Source organism: Mandrillus leucophaeus, unplaced genomic scaffold (assembly GCF_000951045.1).
Source record: "Mandrillus leucophaeus isolate KB7577 unplaced genomic scaffold, Mleu.le_1.0 Scaffold137, whole genome shotgun sequence".
In the NCBI taxonomy this organism is placed as follows: Eukaryota; Metazoa; Chordata; class Mammalia; order Primates; family Cercopithecidae; genus Mandrillus; species Mandrillus leucophaeus.
In genome coordinates this window covers 1,768,409-1,787,174 of record NW_012101332.1, presented here as the reverse complement: position 1 = coordinate 1,787,174, position 18,766 = coordinate 1,768,409, and the positions used below count along the sequence as shown (strand labels likewise).

Here is an 18,766-nt window from a genome sequence, read left to right as displayed (position 1 = left end):
GTTTCACCGTGTTAGCCAGAATGGTCTCAATCTCCTGACCTCATGATCCACCTGCCTCGGCCTCCCAAAGTGCTGGGATTACAGGCGTGAGCCACTGCACCCAGCCTAATTTTTGTATTTTTTGTAGAGAAGAGGTTTCACCATATTGGCCAGGCTGGTCTCGAACTCCTGACCTCCGGTGATCCACCTGCCTTGGACTCTCAAAAGTGCTGGGATTACAGGCCTAAGCCACCGTGCTCGGCCAGTTCCTGGCACTCTGTTCTATTCTGTTGGTCAACTTACCTGTCCTTCCACCAATACTGCACAATGTATGTGATTATGGCACATTCTAATTTGAGGTGAAGGACTGTTTACAAAGTTGTTGGCAGGAGTCCCTGAGCTAGTAACAGTTAGAGAAGGAACATTACCACCCCTAGATTACTAGAGGTGAGGGGAGGAAACAGTTACTGAAAAATGAGAAGAGCGTGCTGTGGAGCTGTGCTTTTTCCTTGGGGGACAAGGCAGTCCCTTGAGAAGGACCCAAGAGGATATATACCCTGATTTTAGTCACCTCCTTCACTTCCATCCCCTGCTGGAGCATCCCATTGGCTGATCCAACAGGAAGCAATAGGTGACAGAGACCAGGCCATCCAGCTTTAGACCCGGGGCCCTCGCACTTTAGGAGGCCCACCACAGAGCTCCCCGCTCACATGTCTAGTATGTGGCCTTCATTTGTACTCATGTCTTGTCCCACATAGATGAGGGTCAGGCTTTCATAGAGGTCAGCTGCCTGGAGCCCGCAGCAGGGTGGAGAATGGCGAAGGGAATCCAGGAGGCCAAGGAGAGATGTATAGCCCATCATAGATCTTCAGGTCTGCTAGAGCAAACCCTGAGGGCTGCTTTAGAGAGGGTTATCAAGGGAGGCTTCTTGGAGGAGGTGGTTTCTGACTGCGCCTTGAATGCCAGGACTGTTTGCCCTGCCCACTGCCATCTCTCCTTCCCAGATGGTGCTCCAAGAGGCAGCTTGTGGACCTGGTGATGGAAGGTGTGTGGCAGGAGCTACTGGACAGCGCCCAGATTGAGATCTGTGTGGCTGACTGGTGAGTGAGGAGCGGCACCCTGCTCTGGAGCAGCAGCAGGCTTGGCAGCGGTTCTGCAGCAGGGGCTCATTTCCCGCCCCGTCCACCCCATGGGTAGCGGCTGTCACTGTGCACCCTTTGTGATGACACTGAGAGGCGAAATGATGCGGAGCCAGGGAGGATAGAGCTTTGGAGAAGCCAGAGCCCCCGCTCTGTACTCCTGCCCACCCTCATCTCAGCAGGCTGGGGTGGCCCACAGGGGGCCACTGACTGGCTTGATACCCCTCTGAAACGAGACACCTCCCCCGACCCCTTTGTGGATGCCTCTGAAGGGGTGGGAACATGGTGCCCTGTGAGCTGAGGCTCAGGGAGCATAGCTGGGACAGGACTGGCTTCAGAGCCTGCAGGCTTAGGATGAATGCCTTCTTCCCAAAACACCCAGGTTCTGCCCAAAGCATTCCAGCTCCTCCTTCAGGCTGTGGCTCCTCCATAGAAAATCTGGTCTCTTCCCCGGGGCTCTGGCTCCTCCCTGAAGTCATCAGGCACCTGCCCTGCATTGTGGTTCTTCCCCAGAGCATCCTTTCCTATCCCCCAACTACCCACCCAAAAGCCTCCAGAATCAACCCCAGGACTACCCAGGCTCCTCCCCTGCTCTGGCTCCATCTAGGACCACTCAGCCTCCTCCTCTAGGTTCTGGCTTCACCCCAGGACCACCCAGACCCCTCCCCCAGGCTCTGGCTCCACCCCAGGATCACCCCGGCTCTTCCCCCAGGTTCTGGCTCTACCCCAGAACCACCAAGGCTCCTCCCCTAGAGGTTCCCAGGCCAGGACGTCTCCAAATGTGGTCCAGATGTGCAGAACCCTCATCAAGATGCGGGAAGGCCCAGCCCTCAGCCTCCCACCCTGAAACCCAGAATGCTGGCTGGGTGACGGGGACATAGAGGCTGACTGCTGCCTGGCAGGTGGGGTGCTCGAGAGAACTGCGGCTGCGTCTACCAGCTCCGGGTCCGCCTTCTGGATGTGTATGAAAAGGAAGTGGTCAAGTTCTCAGCCTCACCTGACCCGGTCCTTCAGTGGACTGAGAGGGGCTGCCGACAGGTGGGTCCAGACTACCTTCCAGCTCCCCCCGACCCCCTAGAGGCACACACACACAGCCTCTTGTCTGCGTGGTTTCTCTTCTGTCACTGCTGGATATCTATAATAACAGCTAAGAAGTATTGGCCGGGCGCGGTGGCTCACGCCTGTAATCCCAGCACTTTGGGAGGCCGAGATGGGCGGATCACGAGGTCAGGAGATCGAAACCATCCTGGCTAACACGGTGAAACCCCGTCTCTACTAAAAATACAAAAAAAAATTAGCCGGGCGTGGTGGCGGGCGCCTGTAGTCCCAGCTATACGGGAGGCTGAGGCAGGAGAATGGTGTGAACCCGGGAAGCGGAGCTTGCAGTGAGTGGAGATCGCGCCACTGCACTCCAGCCTGGGCGACAGAGCAAGACTCCGTCTCAAAAAAAAAGAAGTATTGAGCCCTTCTTACATCCCAAGCCCTGTGTCAAGAGGCTCACATATTGATTCATTAGCACAACAGCTTAATGTTCAACAAACACTGATTGAGCACCTACTGTGTGCTGGGCACCACTCCAGGTGCTGGAAATGCAGCGGTGAAGCAAAATCCTATCTCCATTCTAGAGTTGAGGACAGAGGCACAGGGAGGTTATGTGACTGGCCCAGTGCAGAGCCGGACTCAAGCCCAGTCTGGCCCCGAGACTATGCTGTCTTGATCCTCACACCTCAGTTACCAAAGTAAATGTTTCGGCTGGGCACGGTGGCTCATACCTGTAATCCCACCACTTTGGGAGGCCAACATGGGAGGACAGCTTGAGGGCAGGAGTTTGAGGCCAGCCTGGGCCATATAGTGAGACCCCCATCTCTACAAAGAAATTAAAAATTAGACCAGCATGGTAACTTGAGCTTGTAGTCTCAGCTACTCAGGAAGCTGAGTTGGGAGGATGGTTGGAGCCCAGTTGGTCGAGGCTACAGTGAGCTATGATCTTGCCATTGCACTCCAGCCAGGACAACAGACAGAGACCCTAACTAAAAATAATAATAATAATAATAATAATGAGTCAGATCACAAGTCTCCCTGCTTGTAATGCTCCTGTGGCTACATCTCACAGTAAAAGCCAAAGTTATGCAGCCATGGAAAAGAAATGAAGCACCAATTCATGCTGCAACGTGGATAAACTTTGAAAACACGATGCTGAAAGAGGCCAGACATGAAATGACAAATACTGTACGATTCCACATATATGAAATGTACACTAAGAAGACTGGTGGCTGCCAGGGGTTGGGGGAGGGAGGACTTGGAAGTGACAGTTCACGGATGCAGAGTTTCTTCCTGGGGTGACGGGAATGCTCTAGAATTAGGTAGTGGTGATGGCCACGTAACATCGCAAATCAACTAAAAACCACTGAATTGTACACTTTAAAAAGTGAATTTTGGGCCAGGTGTGGTGGCTCATGCCTGTAATCCCAGCACTTTGGGAGGCCAAGGCGGGTGGATCACTTGAGGCCAGGAGTTCAAGACCAGCCTGGCCCGCGTGGTGAAACCCTGTCTGTACTAGAAATACACAAATTAGCCAGGCATAGTGGTGAGCGCCTGTAATCCCAGCTTCTGGGGAGACTGAGGCAGGAGAATCTCTTGAACTGGGGGAGGTGGAGGTTGCAGTGAGCTGAGATCATGCCACTGCACTCCAGCCTGGGCGATGGAGCAAGTCTTGGCCTCAAAATAAATAATTAAAATAAAATGGTAAATTTTGGCTGGACACAGTGACTCATACCTGTAATCCCAGCACTTTGGGAGACCAAGGCGGGTGGATCACCTGAGGTCAGGAGTTCAAGACCAGCCTGACCAACATGGAGAAACCCCCATCTCTACTAAAAATACAAAAATTAGCTGGGCGTGGTGGTGCGTGCCTGTAATCCCAGCTACTCGGGAGGCTGAAGCAGGAGAATCGCTTGAACCTGCGAGGCGGAGGTTGCATTGAGCCAAGATCGTGCCACTGTACTCCAGCCTGGGTGACAGAGTGAGACTCCATCTCAAAAATAAATAAATAAATGAAAAGTTTGTTTTATGAAAATTTTATCTCGACTCTTTTAAATTAAAAAAAAAAAAAAGCCGAAGTCCTCCTGTGGCCCACAAGACCACGATCTGCCCATGACCTCCCTGACCCCTCTCTTCTCCCCTCACTCAGCTCCAGGCATGTTCCCGCCTCGGGACCTTTGCACAGGCTGTTCCCGCTGCCTGGGACACCCTCCCTCCAGAGCCCCTCCTGGCTCCCTCCCCTCCTTCAGGTGTCACCTCTGCAGGGCCTTTGCTAACTCACTCTACTCACATTCCTGCCACCTTCCTGGCAGGATGCCCCGGCCCCTCGCCCCCACCTAGCTCCAGTGTCCAGGCCCCCTGCTAGAATGGCAGTTCCACCAGCGCGGGGTCCTTTTCCTGCTTTCTTCGCTGCTCCATCTCCAGCACCTAGTGCAGGACTGGCACCTCCTCAGTCCTTGGGGCCTATCTGTTAAGGTGGAGGAAGAGAAGGGGCCCGCAGGCCCTCACCCTCTCACTCCCCTTCCCCCTGCAGGTCTCCCACGTCTTCACCAACTTTGGCAAGGGCATCCGCTACGTATCTTTTGAGCAGTACGGGAGAGACGTGAGTTCCTGGGTGGGGCACTACGGTGCCCTTGTGACCCACTCCAGCGTGAGGGTCAGGATCCGTCTGTCCTAGCGACTGGACTACCGCCTGACATCGTCAGTCAAGACCAGCCTTGCAGCCAGGTGCGGTGGCTCACACCTGTGGAATCCCAGCACTTCAAGAGGCCAAGGTGGGAGGATCACTGGAGCTCAGGAGTTCAAGACCAGCCTGGGCAACATAGTGAGACCCCGTCTCCACAAATAATTTTTACAAAATTCGCCAGGCATGGTGGTGCCGCCTGTAGTCCCAGCTACTCGGGAGGCTTGGGTGGGAGGATTGCCTGAGTCCAGGAGGTTGAGGCTGCAGTGAGCCGTGATTTCACCACTGCACTCCAGCCTGGGCGAGAAAGCAAGACCCTATATCAAAGAAAAAAAAAAAAAAAAAAGACCAGCCTTGCAGCCAGAAGCCAGAGGATACCCAGGGACAGTAGGGGGTCCCATGTGGCTGGTTCTCAGCACACCTTCCATGAACCCGCTCACTGCTGCTTCAGTGTGGTGGCCAACATGCTGTGTGACAAACCAGGCTGTTCACAGCTTCCTCAGCCCCCCAGGAGGGGGGTGTCAGGAAAGAGACATTTAGTTCATTTGCCTGCAAACTGTCTTCTCCTGCAAGGATCTCAGTAGACTCAGTCACAAAACAAAGGCTAACCCAGGCTTTGTACGAGGGGGAAGGCCGCCGACGCAGGGAGCGGAGACTTGCCGGCATGTTTTGGGGGTAATGGTCACTGGCAGGAAGCAGAGGTCCGCTGAGGCAGTCTGTCCTTGAGACCAACAGGATCATCTGCTGCTTGGGGAATCTCTGGTGTTGGGAACAGTCTCCCAGATCTGGTCATAAACAGAATCTCTGCAGCACTGTGACAGGTTCATGATGGCCATGACCCCAACGCTGAAAGTTGTGGGTTTACCAGAATGAGGGCAAGGAACACCTGGCCCACCCAGGGCGGAAAACCGCTTAAAGGGGTTCCTGAACCACAAACAATAGCATGAGCGATCTGTGCCTTAAGGACATGCTCCTGCTGCAGATAACTAGCCAGAGCCCATCCCTTTATTTCCTGTAAGAAATGCTTTTAGTTAATCTATAATCTATAGAAACAATGCTTATCACTGGCTTGCTGTTAATAAACATGTAGGTAAATCTCTGTTCAAGGCTCTCAGCTCTGAAAGCTGTGAGACCCCCTGATTTCCCACTCCACACCCTATATTTCTGTGTGTGTGTCTTTAATTCCTCTAGCGCCACTGGGTTAGGGTCTCCACAACCCAGCTGGTCTCGGCACTCTGGGATCCCGCCATGGGGCTGTGTAACCAGCCATCTCTATGCAACATGCCCAGCACTGCCCGTCAGCATCTCCTGTTCGGGTCAGGCTGGTGCCTCTCAGCAGAATTCCAGAATTCCATCAGAGGCCAAGTTCCCCACCCCCACCTCCTGCCCTTGCTTTGGGGGCAACTTCCTGCAAGTAACACTTCCTTTTGTCCACACTCCTGTATACAGACTCCTGGAGCAAGGTGTGCCATGAGGAAAAGCTCTCCTGTCCCATCTCCCTCCACTTCTCTATCTCTCAGCTAGGCATGGCCAACAAACTAGCTCAATAAAACTGGTGCTAAATATGAGGGGATGGGTAATTTTTATCTGTAATCAGTGCACTTGTCTGCCACCAGTTCTGATCCTAAAAGACCTTGAGGCCTCATGTTTACAATCAGGAGACCCTCAGGAGGCTGTGTTGAGCGCCATGAGGGACTCGGAGACAGCTATGATGAGACAACTATGATGCGCCTAACACCTCTCAGGCGTGCACCCTTATCAGCGCCATTTGGTGCAGGCTCCAAGTGTAAACGACCTGCCCAAAGTCACCCAGTCAGTAAGCAGGGGAGGCAGGGCTTGGAGCAGTGCTGGGCTCCAGAGCCCAATGGTATGAACACAATTCCCACATCTTTTTTTCTTTTGTTGAGACAGAGTCTCACTCTGTCACCCAGGCTGCAGTGCAGTGGTGCTGATCTTGGCTCACGGCAACCTCCACCTCCCAGGTTCAAGTGAGTCTCCTGCCTCAGCCTCCTGAGTAGCTGGGATTACAGGCACATGCCACCATGCCCAGGTAATTTTTATATTTTTAGTAGAGACAGGGTTTCGCCATGTTCGCCAGGCAACAAAGCCAGATTCCCACTCTAAAAAAACGGAAAAATTAGCCAGCTTTGGTGGCACACACCTGTGGTCCCGGCTACTCAGGAGGCTGAGGCGGGAGGATCATTGAGCCCAGGAGGTCAAGGCTGAAGTAAGCTTTGATTATACCACTGTACTCCAGCCTGGACAAGAGTGAGACTCTCTCTCTCTCTCTCTCTCTACACACACACACACACACACACACACACACATAAAAGAACAGCTTCCAGGTGTGGAGCAGCACACCCCATTGAATCCTTTCCACACCCCTTCCACATCAACATTACAATTACTGCCATTTTCCAGATGTCCATGCTTGAGGGCAGAGTTTATGTGCCCAGAACCCATGACCTGCAGGAAGGAGACCTGGGCCCCCCGTGCCACCTACCTGACTCCTAAGCTTAAAATAGAGTAGCCCTCTGCTGGGCGTGGCGGCTCACGCCTGTAATCCCAGCACTTTGGGAGGCCAAGGTGGGCGGATCACCTGAGCTCAGGAGTTTGAGACCAGCCTGGCCAACATGGTTGAAACCCTGTCTCTACTAAAAATACAAAAATTAGCCAGGCGTGGTGACGGGCACCTGTAATCCCAGCTACTCGGGAGGCTGAGGCAGGAGAATCACTTGAACCCAGAGGGCAGAGGTTGCAGTGAGCTGAGACCGTGCCACTGCACTCCAGTCTGGGCAACAGAGCAAGACTTTGTCTAAAAAAAATAAAATAAAATAAACAGTAGCCCTCCATGCGTGTTATGCACATAGAGCATCGAATTTAATCTTCAACAAGCCAAATAAAGGAGATACCACCAATGGAGCTATTATTTTCTGGAGGAGGAAACTGAAGCTCAGAGATGTCCGTTGCCACAGCCACAAGGAGGGCAAATACTCCACAAGGGTTCACATCGCAAGGGCCAGGATGTTTATTAAAACCCCTTCCCAGCAGAGGGCAGTACAGTGTCTTGTCCCAGCAGAAAAGGTCCTTCATCCCACCCCTCTAAACACAGGAGCCAAGGGTGTTGACAGAGGGGCACCCTTTGTGCCCCCACAACTCCTATGGCTTAACAGTGGTCCTGATGGAAGAGGCGGAGCCAGAACTTGAATTCATGAGTGGCTGCCTCTAGAGGCGCAAAGGCCAGCATCAGAGGACCCTGTGGTAGCCGGGAGCGGAAGGTTCATGTTCTGCAGGGGTGCCCAGCCCACCATGGCCCCAGCTGTCACTTCTTCTTCTGCACGTGGCCACAGTCGTACTTGCCACGCACAACGGTGAGCTTGACGCCCGGCAGGTCCTGGGTGCGGCCGCCCTCCACAAGGACAATGTGGTGCTCCTGCAGATTGTGACCCTCCCCGGGGATGAAGCAGACGGCCTCGCGGCCCGTGCTGAGCCGTACTCGACAACACTTGCGATTGGCCGAGTTAGGCTTCTTGGGCTTGAGGGTGAACGTGGACAGGACCACACCCTTTAGCTGCGGCCGGCCTTCCGTGGGGCCCAGCTTCCGAGGCGGCCGCTTGGGAGGCCCCAGGCGGTGCATCTGGTTCAGGGTAGCCATGGAGCAGGTGGCCCAGAGCCGGGGAACCAGAGCTGGGCCTGGAGAGGGCCGAAAGCGGTTATGGCAGAGAACAGATCTTAGTGTAGTATCAACTCAATTTTGGTGTCTTAGGCATTGTTTCAAGCACTTTACAAGCACTACAAGATGCATTTGTTCACGTCTAGTGTTATTTACAGACAAAACTCTTCTTTATTATTCAAGGAAGCATTCCTTTTTTTTTGTAACGAAGTCTCGCTCTATTGCCCAGGCTGGAGATCAGTGACTCAATCTCAGCTCACTGTAACCTCTGCCTCCTGGGTTCAAGCAATTCTCCTGTCTCAGCTTCCCGAGTAGCTGGGACTATAGGCACCCGCCACCACGCTCGGCTAATTTTCGTATTTTTAGTAGAGACGGGGGTTTCACCATTTTGGTCAGGCTGGCCTCGAACTCCTGACCTCGGTCTCCCAAAGTGGTGGGATTACAGGCGTGAGCCACCACGCCCGACCAGGAAGCATTACTTTTAGTGCTGTTTAAAATAATAGGCTCAGTGGCTCATGCATGTAATCCTAGCACTTTGGGAGGCTGTAGAGGGATCACTTGAGTTCAGGAGTTAAGGCCAGACTGGGCGACACAGGGAGACCTCCGTCTCTACAAAAAATCAAAAAGTTAGCTGGTTGTGGTTCTGCAGGCCTGTGGTCCCAGCTACTTGGGGAACTGAGGCAAGAGGACCACTTGAGCCCAGGAGGTCAAGACTGCAGTGAGCTGTGATCACACCGCTGCACTCTAGCCTGGGCGACAGAGGGAGATCTTAAATAAATAAATAATAAAACTGACCGAAACTCCGCTTGACACGCAGTAGCCCTCCATGCAGCTGCTTCCCACCTCTTGCTGTAGCAGCCCGAGCTCCGCCAAAACCCCACCGTGTTTTTCCACCCCGTTTCCCTAGGGGCTCCGACGGAAGCACACAAGTCCCAGAGCGAAGAACCCTCCTCCTCTAGCCTCGTCCCTGAAGCCCGAGTCCCCCACTTACCACAATTTAGGGACGTGTTGAGGCCACGGAGAAGGCCAGACCAGGACATCATGCCGCCTGGGCCGTCCCTGTGGTAGGGAAAAAAGATTCAGAAAGGAGGGAAAAGTGGCCGATCTGCAAATGCTGGCCGATCCGCTCTCAGGACCTTCTGGGTTAAATCAAAGGAAATACCTCTATAGGTCTAACCAAAGGCCCTCATGCTGCTAATAGAAAGTGCCTCCGTAAATTTAGCCTCGTTCTGAGTGGGCTCCCGAGGACCCAACCACTCTCGCCCGCACACAGGAAGAAGTGGGAAACTGGAGAGAGGGCCTGCTAGATTTGGAGGACCCCAGGATTCCACCGACCTCACGGGCTCTAGCGGTGAGGTCGCGGACACGATGAATCCTGCCTCCAGCCTCTTCCGGGCGCTATCCGTGCAGGGATTGGCTGGTTCTGCCTTCGCGTCACTGAAGAGGCGGGACACAGACGACGATTGGGTGACGACCGACTCTATCTCGGTCGACCTTCCTCGGGATCTGATTGGCTCGTCGCGATCAGGATCGCTGCTTTGCAATTGGTCTAAACGCAGAGTGGGTGGGACGAAGTGCCGCCTTGTTCCCGGTCCAAAATGGCTGCGTCCATGGCGCGGCGCTTGTGGCCTTTGCTGACTCGTCGGGGGCTCCGGCCCCATGGAGGCTGGATCTCCAACGGCAGTCCAAGGAGAAGTTTCGCTACAGAGAAACGAAATCGGAACCTCCTGTACGAGTATGCGCGCGAGGGCTACAGTGCACTCCCTCAGCTGGACATAGAGTGGTTCTGCGCATGTCCAGAAGAAGCCGCACGCGCCCTGGAGCTCCGCAAGGGGGAGCTGCGCTCGGCGGACCTGCCCGCGATCGTGAGTGTGCCTGCGCCGGCCGGCGGGAGCAGGCTGTTTGTTTTGCGGAAGAATTGGGTCTGCAAGATGCCCTCCGGCAGGGGGCGAACCTATTGTAGGAATTTTAGTTCCTTCCCAAGTTAGCCAACGTCTTGTGCATGGCACCCATTTATGTGCCAGTTGTCCAGTGAGTGCTGAAGCTTTACTGTGTGCCAAGAATGCCTACTGTATCCTAGACACGCATTATGCGCTTGTTTCTTACTGCTCACTGGGTACCTACTGTCCTCTAGGAACTTGCGATGTGACATTGCCCTCCGTGCTCCAGCTTCATGGCAGCCTTTCCCTAAGACCACAAAGGAAAATGGGGAGCCAAGTGTGAATCGGACGGGGTCAGGGCTGGGGTGTGATGGAGCTCTTGCCTTTGGAGAGTGAGATAGGGGGAGTTCTGCACCTCCGCCACACATAGCAGGCAGTTAAATAGAGTTAATGAATGAATGAATGAATCCATTAGTGGATGGTTCTATTAACCTGATACTTAAGGTGCAACTGCTATGTTGAATTATGTGGTGAATAATAATAAGATTGCTACCACTTATAAAAGGGAATTAGGACCGGGTTCACGATATCTCTGTGTTGAGGTGCTAAGGATAGTGGGGTCCCCACTTCTTCCCATTCCTCTCTTAGACTCCCCTACCAGCCTATTTGAAGTGCTTTATTCACTTTAACCTCGTTTAATTTTCACAACAACTCTATGAAGTCGGTGCCATTATTTCTCCCATTATATCAGAGGAACTAAGGCTCCGAGAAGCTAATTCACTTGTGCTAGGTCATGCAACTGGGAAGTGGCAGAGTGGGAATATTAACCTGTGCTTTCTGGCCCAGAATCCACTTTTTTTGGTTGTTTTTTTAAGAGATAGGGTCTTGTTCTGTCACCCAGGATGGAGTACAGTGGTACAATTCTAGCTCACTACAACCTTGAACTTCTGGGCTCAAATAATCCTCCCACTCAGCCTCCCATGTAGCTGGGACTACAGGCAGATACCACCACGCCCGGCTAACCTTTTGTATTTTTTGTTGAGACAGAGACTTACTATGTTGCCCAGGCTGGTCTTGAACTCCTGCGCCCAAGTGATTTTCCCACTCTGGCCTCACAAAATGCTGAGATCACTGGCATGAGCCACCACACCCAGACCCCACAATCTTAACTACCCCCCTGTGCCCTGTCATGATCTGAGTTCACAGTCTAGCAAAAGACTTTTTTTTTTCTGAGATGGAGTTTTGCTCTTGTCTCCCAGGCTGGAGTGCAGTGGTGCGATCTGGGCTCACTGCGACTTCCGCTTCCCAGGTTGAAGTGATTCTCCCACCTCAGCCTCCCGAGTACCTGGGATTACAGGCACGTGCCACCACACGTGCCTACTTTTTGTATTTTTAGTAGAGAGGGTTTCACCATGTTGGCCAGGCTGGTCTCAAACTCTTGACCTCAAGTGATCCACCTGCCTTGGCCTCCCAAAATGCTAGGAGTACAGATGTGAGCCACCATGCCCTGCTGAAACATACATACCACTCTACATATATACTAATTACAATCTCTACATATATACATACAACTCTACATATATACTAATTACAATCTCTGGTAAATTTGACTACCTAGAGTAATCGAATTCATAGAGACAGATATATACTCATTATAATCTGCGGTAAATGCTGTGAAGGCAAAGTGGAGGACAGCCTGGGAGGACTTCTCAGAGGAGGTAGCATTAAACAAAGATCAGTGGATTGAGAAATTGCCAGGGAAGAGGGGAGAAGAGTATCCTAAGTCGGGGACCAGAATATACAAAAGCCTGGAGGTAGGATGGAAAATTCCATTTGATGGCCATGTAGATAATTTAGAGCGTCACATCCTTTAGCAGGGTTTTTCAAACTTTGTGGCCAAGAGTAAGAAATACATTTCACATCCTGATGCAGACACACGCCCAAAATTGAAACTAGTTTCATTAACAATTCTTGCTCTTACCATGTGTGATGCGTTCTTGTTCTTTAATTATATTCTCTTTCATTTGTAAAGTGCTAGTTGTGTTTTTTTTTGGGGGGAGGGGTTTTTTTTGTTTGTTCTTTTGAGACTGAGTCTTCCTCTGTCGCCCAGGCCTGAGTGCAGTTACGCAGTCTCGGGTCACTGCAACCTCCACCTCCTGGCTTCAAGCGATTCTCGTGCCTCGGCCTTCCAAGTAGCTGGGGTTATAGTCGTGCACCAACACACTGGACTAATTTTTGTATTTTTAGTAGAGACAGGTTTTGCCATGTTGGCCAGGCTGGTCTCGAACTCCTAACTTCAAATGATCCACTTGCCATGACCTCCCAAAATGCTGGGATTACAGGCGTGAGCCATCGTGCCTGGCTACTCTCTTCCTTTTCAAAATGGTAGTTTAGACATGCATTTGAGTAGCTACTTGTTTTTTGTTTGTTTGTTTTTTTGAGATGGAGTCTTGCTCTGTTGCCCAGGCTAGAGTGCAGTGGCGCAATCTTGGCTCACTGCAACCTCCGCCTCCTGGGTTCAAGCAATTCTCCTGCCTCAGCCTCCCAAGTAACTGGGATTACAGGTGCCCGCCTCCACCCCCAGCTAATTTTTGTATTTTTAGTAGAGACGGGGTTTCACCATCTTGGCCAGGCTGGTCTCAAACTCCTGACTTTGTGATCCACCCGCCTCAGCCTCCCAAAGTGCTGGGATTACAGGTGTGAGCCACTGCAACCGGCCTCAAGTAGCTATTATTAAAAACAAAGCAGAAAATGACAAGTGTTGGCAAGAATTGTGTTGTGGAAACGTCGGAATCGTTGTGCATTGCTATTGGGAATGTATATACAAAGTGGTACAGCTGCCATGGAAAAAAGTATGGCAGTTCCTCAAAAACAAAATTTTTTTTTTTTTTTTTTTTTGAGACAAGGTCTCACTCTGTCACCCACGCTGGAGTGCAGTGGCATGATCTTGGCTCACAGCAGCCTCTCAGGCTCCGTGAGACTTCCCAGGCTCAAGCACAAGCAATCCTCCCACCTCAGCCTCCTGAGTAGCTGGGATTACAGGCATGTCCCACCACAGCTGCCTAATTTTTGTATTTTTAGTAGAGATGGGGTTTCACCATGTTGGCCAGGCTGGTGTACCAAGTTCCATGGCAGCTGTACCACTTTATATACACTCCCAACAGCAGTGCACAAGTAGCTGGGATTAGAAGCGCGTGCCACCATGCCCAGCTAATTTTTGTAGAGACAGGGTTTCTCTGTGTTGCCCAGGCTGGTCTCGAACTCCTGGGTTCAAATGATCCACCTGCCTCAGCCTCCCATATTATGTATATTTTAACCGTTTTTTTGTTTTTGAGACAGGGTGTCAATCTGTCACCCAGCTAATTTTTTTTAAAGTTTTTTTGGTAGAGGACGGGTGCTATGGCTCACACCTGTAATCCCAGCACTTTGGGAGGCCAAGGCAGGCAGATTGCTTGAGGCCGGGAGTTCCAGACCAGCCTGGCCAATATGGTGAAACCCTGCCTCTATTAAAAAGTACAAAAATTAGCCAGGTGGCAGTGGCGCGTACCTGTAGTCCCAGCTACTCAGGAGGCTAAGGCAGGAGAATCGCCTGAACCTGGGAGGCGGAGGTTATAGTGAGCCAAGATTGTGCCACTACACTCCAGCCTGGGTGACAGAGTGAGACTCTGTCTCAAAAAAAAAAATTTTTTTTGTAGAAGCAGATCTCCCTATGTTACCCAGGCTGGTCTGGAACTCCTGCACTCGCTCAAGCAAGCCTCCCACCTAGGCCTCCCAAAGTGCTGCACCCAGCCATGATTTTTTAAAGTGCTAGTTTAGAGATTTTTTTTTTTTTTTTCTTTTTTGAGACAGAGTTTCACTCTTGCTGCCCAGGCTGGAGTGTGTAGTGGCATGATCTTGGCTCAGTGCAACCTCCGCTTCCTGGTTTCAAGTAATTCTCCTGCCTCAGCCTCCTGAGTAGCTGGGATTACAGGTGCCCGCCATCACGCCTGGGTAATTTTTGTATTTTTAGTAGAGATGGGGTTTCACCATGTCGACCAGGCTAGTCTTGAACTCCTGATCTCAAGTGATCCACCCACCTCGGCCTCCCAGAGTTCTGGGATTATAGGCATGAGCCACTGTGCTCGGCCAATATGTCTGAATTCTGGGCAGTGTGTGACCAGCTGAACCTCAAGGCATTCCAGTACTGAAGGGGAGGAGGGGAGGATGGCCACTGAGGGCTAGGTAGGGATCTCTGCCTCACTCCGCCGCAGGTCCGGATGGCCAGTGGGCTCCAGAGAGAAGGTTGGGGCGATGGCTGCTTCACCTCCTTTCCTCTTACATCCACCCCAGATCTCGACATGGCAGGAGCTGAGGCAGCTGCGGGAGGAGATCCGGAGCCTGGAAGAAGAGAAGGAAGCCGTGACTGAGGCAGTGCGGGCCCTGCTGGTGAGCATGGGGACCTGAGTATGTGGGAAATGGCCACGAGGGTGTCTCTGGACACAGGTAACAGGAAACTGAATTTAAAGAGCTTGCACAGGCTGGCGCGGTAGCTCACGCCTGTAATCCCAACTACTCAGGAGGCCTAGGTTGGTGGATCAACTGAGGTCAGGAGTTTGAGACCAGCCTGGGCAACATGGTGAAACCCCATCTTTACTAAAAATACAAAAATTAGCCGGCATGGTGGCGGGCACCTGTAATCCCAAGTACTTGGGACACTGAGGCAGGAGAATCGCTTGAACCTCGGAGGCGGAGGTTGCAGTGAGCCGAGATGGCGCCACTGCACTCCAGCCTGGGCGACAGAGTGAGACTCCATCAATGAATGAATAAATAAACAAACAAACAAGCGTGAACAACATGGACATGCATTACCTCACATAGCGAGCCGTGCAGGACCCTGGCATCCCTAGGGTTGATTAATTAGCGGTTCTTCCAGCATCCCCGGCCCAGGTCCTTTCCTTCTCTCTGCACCGGCAACTTCACTGCACTGATCTTTCCTCAGTTTCCCCATCAGGGTTTCCAGATGGCTGCTGTAGTCCAGCCTCTCCTCACATGACTCTGCCAGGGGAAGGAGACAGAGACTTCTCTGGCTTGAGTTCCTTTTTCAGGAGCAAGCACACCTTTCCTGAAGCATCCAGCAGAGTCCCCTCGTGCCCCCTGGGCCCAGACCCCCACCCACTCCAGCTGTCAGCCAGAGGAATGGAGTTCCGGCAGCCAGCATAGGCTGATCAGAGGCCAGCGTCCAGCTGGGCCCACTTCCCCTGAAGGGTGAACTGAGTCAGAGTTCTGTGGGGAAGGAGGAAGAAGGGATCTTTATTTGATTTTTATTTTTTTGAGACCGAGTCTCACTCTGTCACCCAGGCAGGAGTGCAGTGGCATGATCTCGGCTTACTGCACCCTCCGCCTCCTGGGTTCAAGTGATTCTCCTACCTCAGCCTCCCATGTAGCTGGGATTACAGACATGTGCCACCACGCCTGGCTAATTTTGTATTTTTAGTAGAGATGGGGTTTCACCATGTTGGCCTCATGACCTCGAACTCATGACCTCAGGTGATCCGCCTGCCTTGGCCTCCTAAAGTGCTGGGATTACAGGTGTGAGCCACACGCCCGGCCTGGAAGGAGGGATTTTGGGTTAGACAACCAACAGTGTCTGCCACAGAGGGCTTAAAAACAATCATAAAAACAACAGCAGACTTTTATGTAGACATCGCTATGCACCACACCAGGTGCTTTCGGTACTCTTAATCCTCACAACTATTTGTGACATAGGAACAATACAAACCCAGTTTTACAGCTGGGAGAAAGTGAGGCCCTAAGAGTTTAAAACGGGCGTAAGTGGCTGGGTATGGGTGGTATGCGCCTGTGGTCCCAGCTACTCTGGGGCTGAGGCAGGAAGATCGCTTGAGTCCGAGAGTTTGAGGCTGCAGTTAGCTATGATCGCACCATCACACTCCAGCCTGGGTGACAGAGCGAGACCCTGTCTCAAAGAAAAAACAACCAGAGCCGGGCGCGGTGGCTCACTCTTGTAATCCCAGCACTTTGGGAGGCCGAGGCGGGCGGATCACAAGGTCAGGAGATCGAGACCATCTTGGCTAACACGGTGAAACCCCGTCTCTACTAAAAATACAAAAAAAAAAAAACTAGCCAGGCGAGGTGGCGGGCACCTGTAGTCCCAGCTTCTCGGGAGGCTGAGGCAGGAGAATGGCGTGAACCCGGGAGGCGGAGCTTGCAGTGAGCCGAGATGGCGCCACTGCACTCCAGCCTGGGCGACAGAGCCAGACTCCGTCTCAAAAAAAAAAAAAAGAATAGCCGAGACTGGCTAATTTATGAAGAAAAGCGGTTTAATTGACTCACAGTTCCACGTGGCTGGGAGGCCTCAGGACACTTACAATCTTGGCAAAAGGGGAAGCAAGACACTTTCCCTTCCATAGGGTGGCTGGAGACAGCCAGAGGGGGTAACTGCCAAACACGTTTAAACCATCAGATCTCGTGAGAACTCACTATCACGAGAACAGCATGGGGGAAACCGTCCCCAGGACCCGATCACCTCCCACCAGGTCCCTTCCTCAACAGGTGGAATTGCAATTTCAGATATGATTTGGGTGGGGACACAGCCAAACCGTTATCACAGGGTTTCCATGAATGCCTACCTCCTAAAGTGGATTATGAAGAAATCATGGCATGGGAGAGCCCCGTGCATAGAGCCTGGCATGGAGGCAGCACTTCGTACACGGAGCTGCAGCTGTGATTACTGTTAATTATCTTGCCTCCTTGTAGTGTTAGCAATAGAGAAATGGAAGCAGAGTTGCAGAGGGACCCAGCTAGGCACTGACAGAGCAGGAGACTAAGATCCTCTGGCCTCGTTTGACCTTTCACTCTTTTTTCTCTTCCCCACCCTCAACTTTATCAACCTAATCACCCACCCTGTCTCTTTTCTACCAGGCAAACCAGGACAGTGGTGAAGTGCAGCAGGTACTGTGGAGAGTTGATGTCCTATCCAGGGTTGGGGGTGCACAGGGAGGATACCCTGCCAGTCACTATTCCACTTTTGTAACAGAAAACAGCTCAAACAGGTCTAAGGGAAAAAAAAAAAATAGGCTGTATTGATGCATGGAACTAAGACTGGCTTCAGGTACGGCTGGATCCAGGTGTTGGCTCCACGTTTGGTCCTGTGTTCCTCCCATTCCCAGGCCAGCTTTCTGTCCTTGTGTAAGTGGGAGGCAAAGTCAAGCACTTTCCTGATAGCTCCGGTTAAAGTCCTGGGGCTGATTCTCATGAGTTCAGCTGGCATCAGGTACCTGTCTCTGAGCCAGTCATTGTGGCCAAGGCAATAGAACGTTCTAGTTGGCCAGGCCTGATTCTTTTCCCCACGAACCTGCCATGTGATGGTGAGGGAAGTTCCTGCAGAGACATTCAGGATGCTGGGTCTGGAGAAGAGGTATGAATGTCCACCACAGGGGCTCTGCCAGTCAGGATCAAGGTCTCACACTGGTTGAGGGAGTCCTGACCCTCTCCCGGGCTGACCCCACCTGTGCTGCCCCCAGGACCCCAGGTACCAGGGTCTGCGGGCACGTGGCCGGGAGATCCGGAAGAAGCTTTTTCCCCTGTACCCCAGGGAGGCCCAGCTGGAGGAGCAGTTCTATTTGCAGGCGCTGAAGCTGCCCAACCAGACCCACCCGGACGTGGTGAGCACCATGCTGGGTGGCAGGGAGGCCAGGGGCCCGCCTAGTGCCACCTCCCCGTGACTCCTGCTGTCTCCCTGCAGCCCGTCGGGGATGAGAGCCGGGCTCAAGTACTCCACGTGGTCGGAGACAAGCCAGGTGGGCCACACCCCGGGCCTGGGAGCTGACAAGCCCTGTGGTGTGGGGGTTCCGGGGTCTCGGGGTGGGGGCCCCTGGGGTCTGGGAACATGTCTGGAGCCTGAAGAACTCCTGGCGGTACAGGAGGTGGCTCCAGCTTCCTGCCTTGGCCGGGCTCGAGCTGTCTCTGAGAGGCGGTCCTTGGGTTTTCATTGTCTCCCCCTTCACCATTGGGCAGTCTCACCCTGTGTTGTGTGATTGTATTGTATGTGTATGAGTGTGTGTCGTGTATGCTATGTGTTGTGTGACGTGTGTCGTGTGTGTGTGTGTGTCTGTATCTGTGTGTGTATATCTGTGTGTGTCTATGTCTGTGTGCCTCTGTATCTGTGTGTGTGTCTGTGTGTCTGTGTGTCTGTGTGTCTGTGTGTGTGTGTCTCTGTGTCTGCGTGAGTGTGTGTCTGTATCTGTGTGTCTGTATCTGTGTGTGTGTATCTGTGTGTATCTGTGTATCTGTGTGTGTGTCTGTCTCTGTGCGTGTCTGTGTGTGTATGTGTCTGTCTCTGTGTGTGTCTGTATGTGTGTGTGTGAGTGTGGGT

At 52.5% G+C, this 18,766-nt stretch overlaps 3 protein-coding genes across 7 annotated transcripts in view; 2 read left to right on the top strand and 1 right to left on the bottom strand.

The window, feature by feature from the left end:
• FBXO17 (F-box protein 17) overlaps positions 1-6,001 on the top strand; it is a 50,602-nt gene extending 44,601 nt beyond the window's left edge. For all 3 annotated transcript variants that reach the window (XM_011973352.1, XM_011973353.1, XM_011973354.1), the window contains exons 4-6: positions 984-1,079; positions 2,021-2,156; positions 4,693-6,001. In XM_011973352.1, coding sequence (XP_011828742.1) covers positions 984-1,079; positions 2,021-2,156; positions 4,693-4,836 — 376 coding nt within the window. In that variant the 3' untranslated portion in view covers positions 4,837-6,001. The remainder of the gene's footprint in view (positions 1-983; positions 1,080-2,020; positions 2,157-4,692) is intronic.
• Positions 6,002-7,845: 1,844 nt separating this feature from the next.
• On the bottom strand, positions 7,846-9,894 carry MRPS12 (mitochondrial ribosomal protein S12). Its single transcript, XM_011973348.1, has 3 exons — positions 9,678-9,894; positions 9,507-9,574; positions 7,846-8,535 (listed from the first exon to the last, which is right to left on the bottom strand). Exons 2-3 carry the CDS (start codon positions 9,556-9,558, stop codon positions 8,165-8,167), a joined length of 423 nt encoding a protein of 140 aa, XP_011828738.1. The 5' UTR covers positions 9,559-9,574; positions 9,678-9,894; the 3' UTR covers positions 7,846-8,164.
• Positions 9,895-9,953: 59 nt separating this feature from the next.
• Positions 9,954-18,766, top strand: part of SARS2 (seryl-tRNA synthetase 2, mitochondrial) — a 21,134-nt gene continuing 12,321 nt past the window's right edge. The window contains exons 1-6 of one of the 3 annotated variants that reach the window (XM_011973350.1): positions 9,954-10,380; positions 14,725-14,820; positions 17,314-17,343; positions 17,504-17,580; positions 17,987-18,056; positions 18,137-18,191. In XM_011973350.1, the coding sequence (XP_011828740.1) occupies positions 10,114-10,380; positions 14,725-14,820; positions 17,314-17,343; positions 17,504-17,580; positions 17,987-18,056; positions 18,137-18,191 (595 nt within the window). In that variant the 5' untranslated portion in view covers positions 9,954-10,113. Of the gene's footprint in view, positions 10,381-14,724; positions 14,821-17,313; positions 17,344-17,503; positions 17,581-17,915; positions 18,057-18,136; positions 18,192-18,766 lie in introns of all 3 variants that reach the window. The other 2 variants (XM_011973351.1, XM_011973349.1) reach the window with 2 other exon arrangements.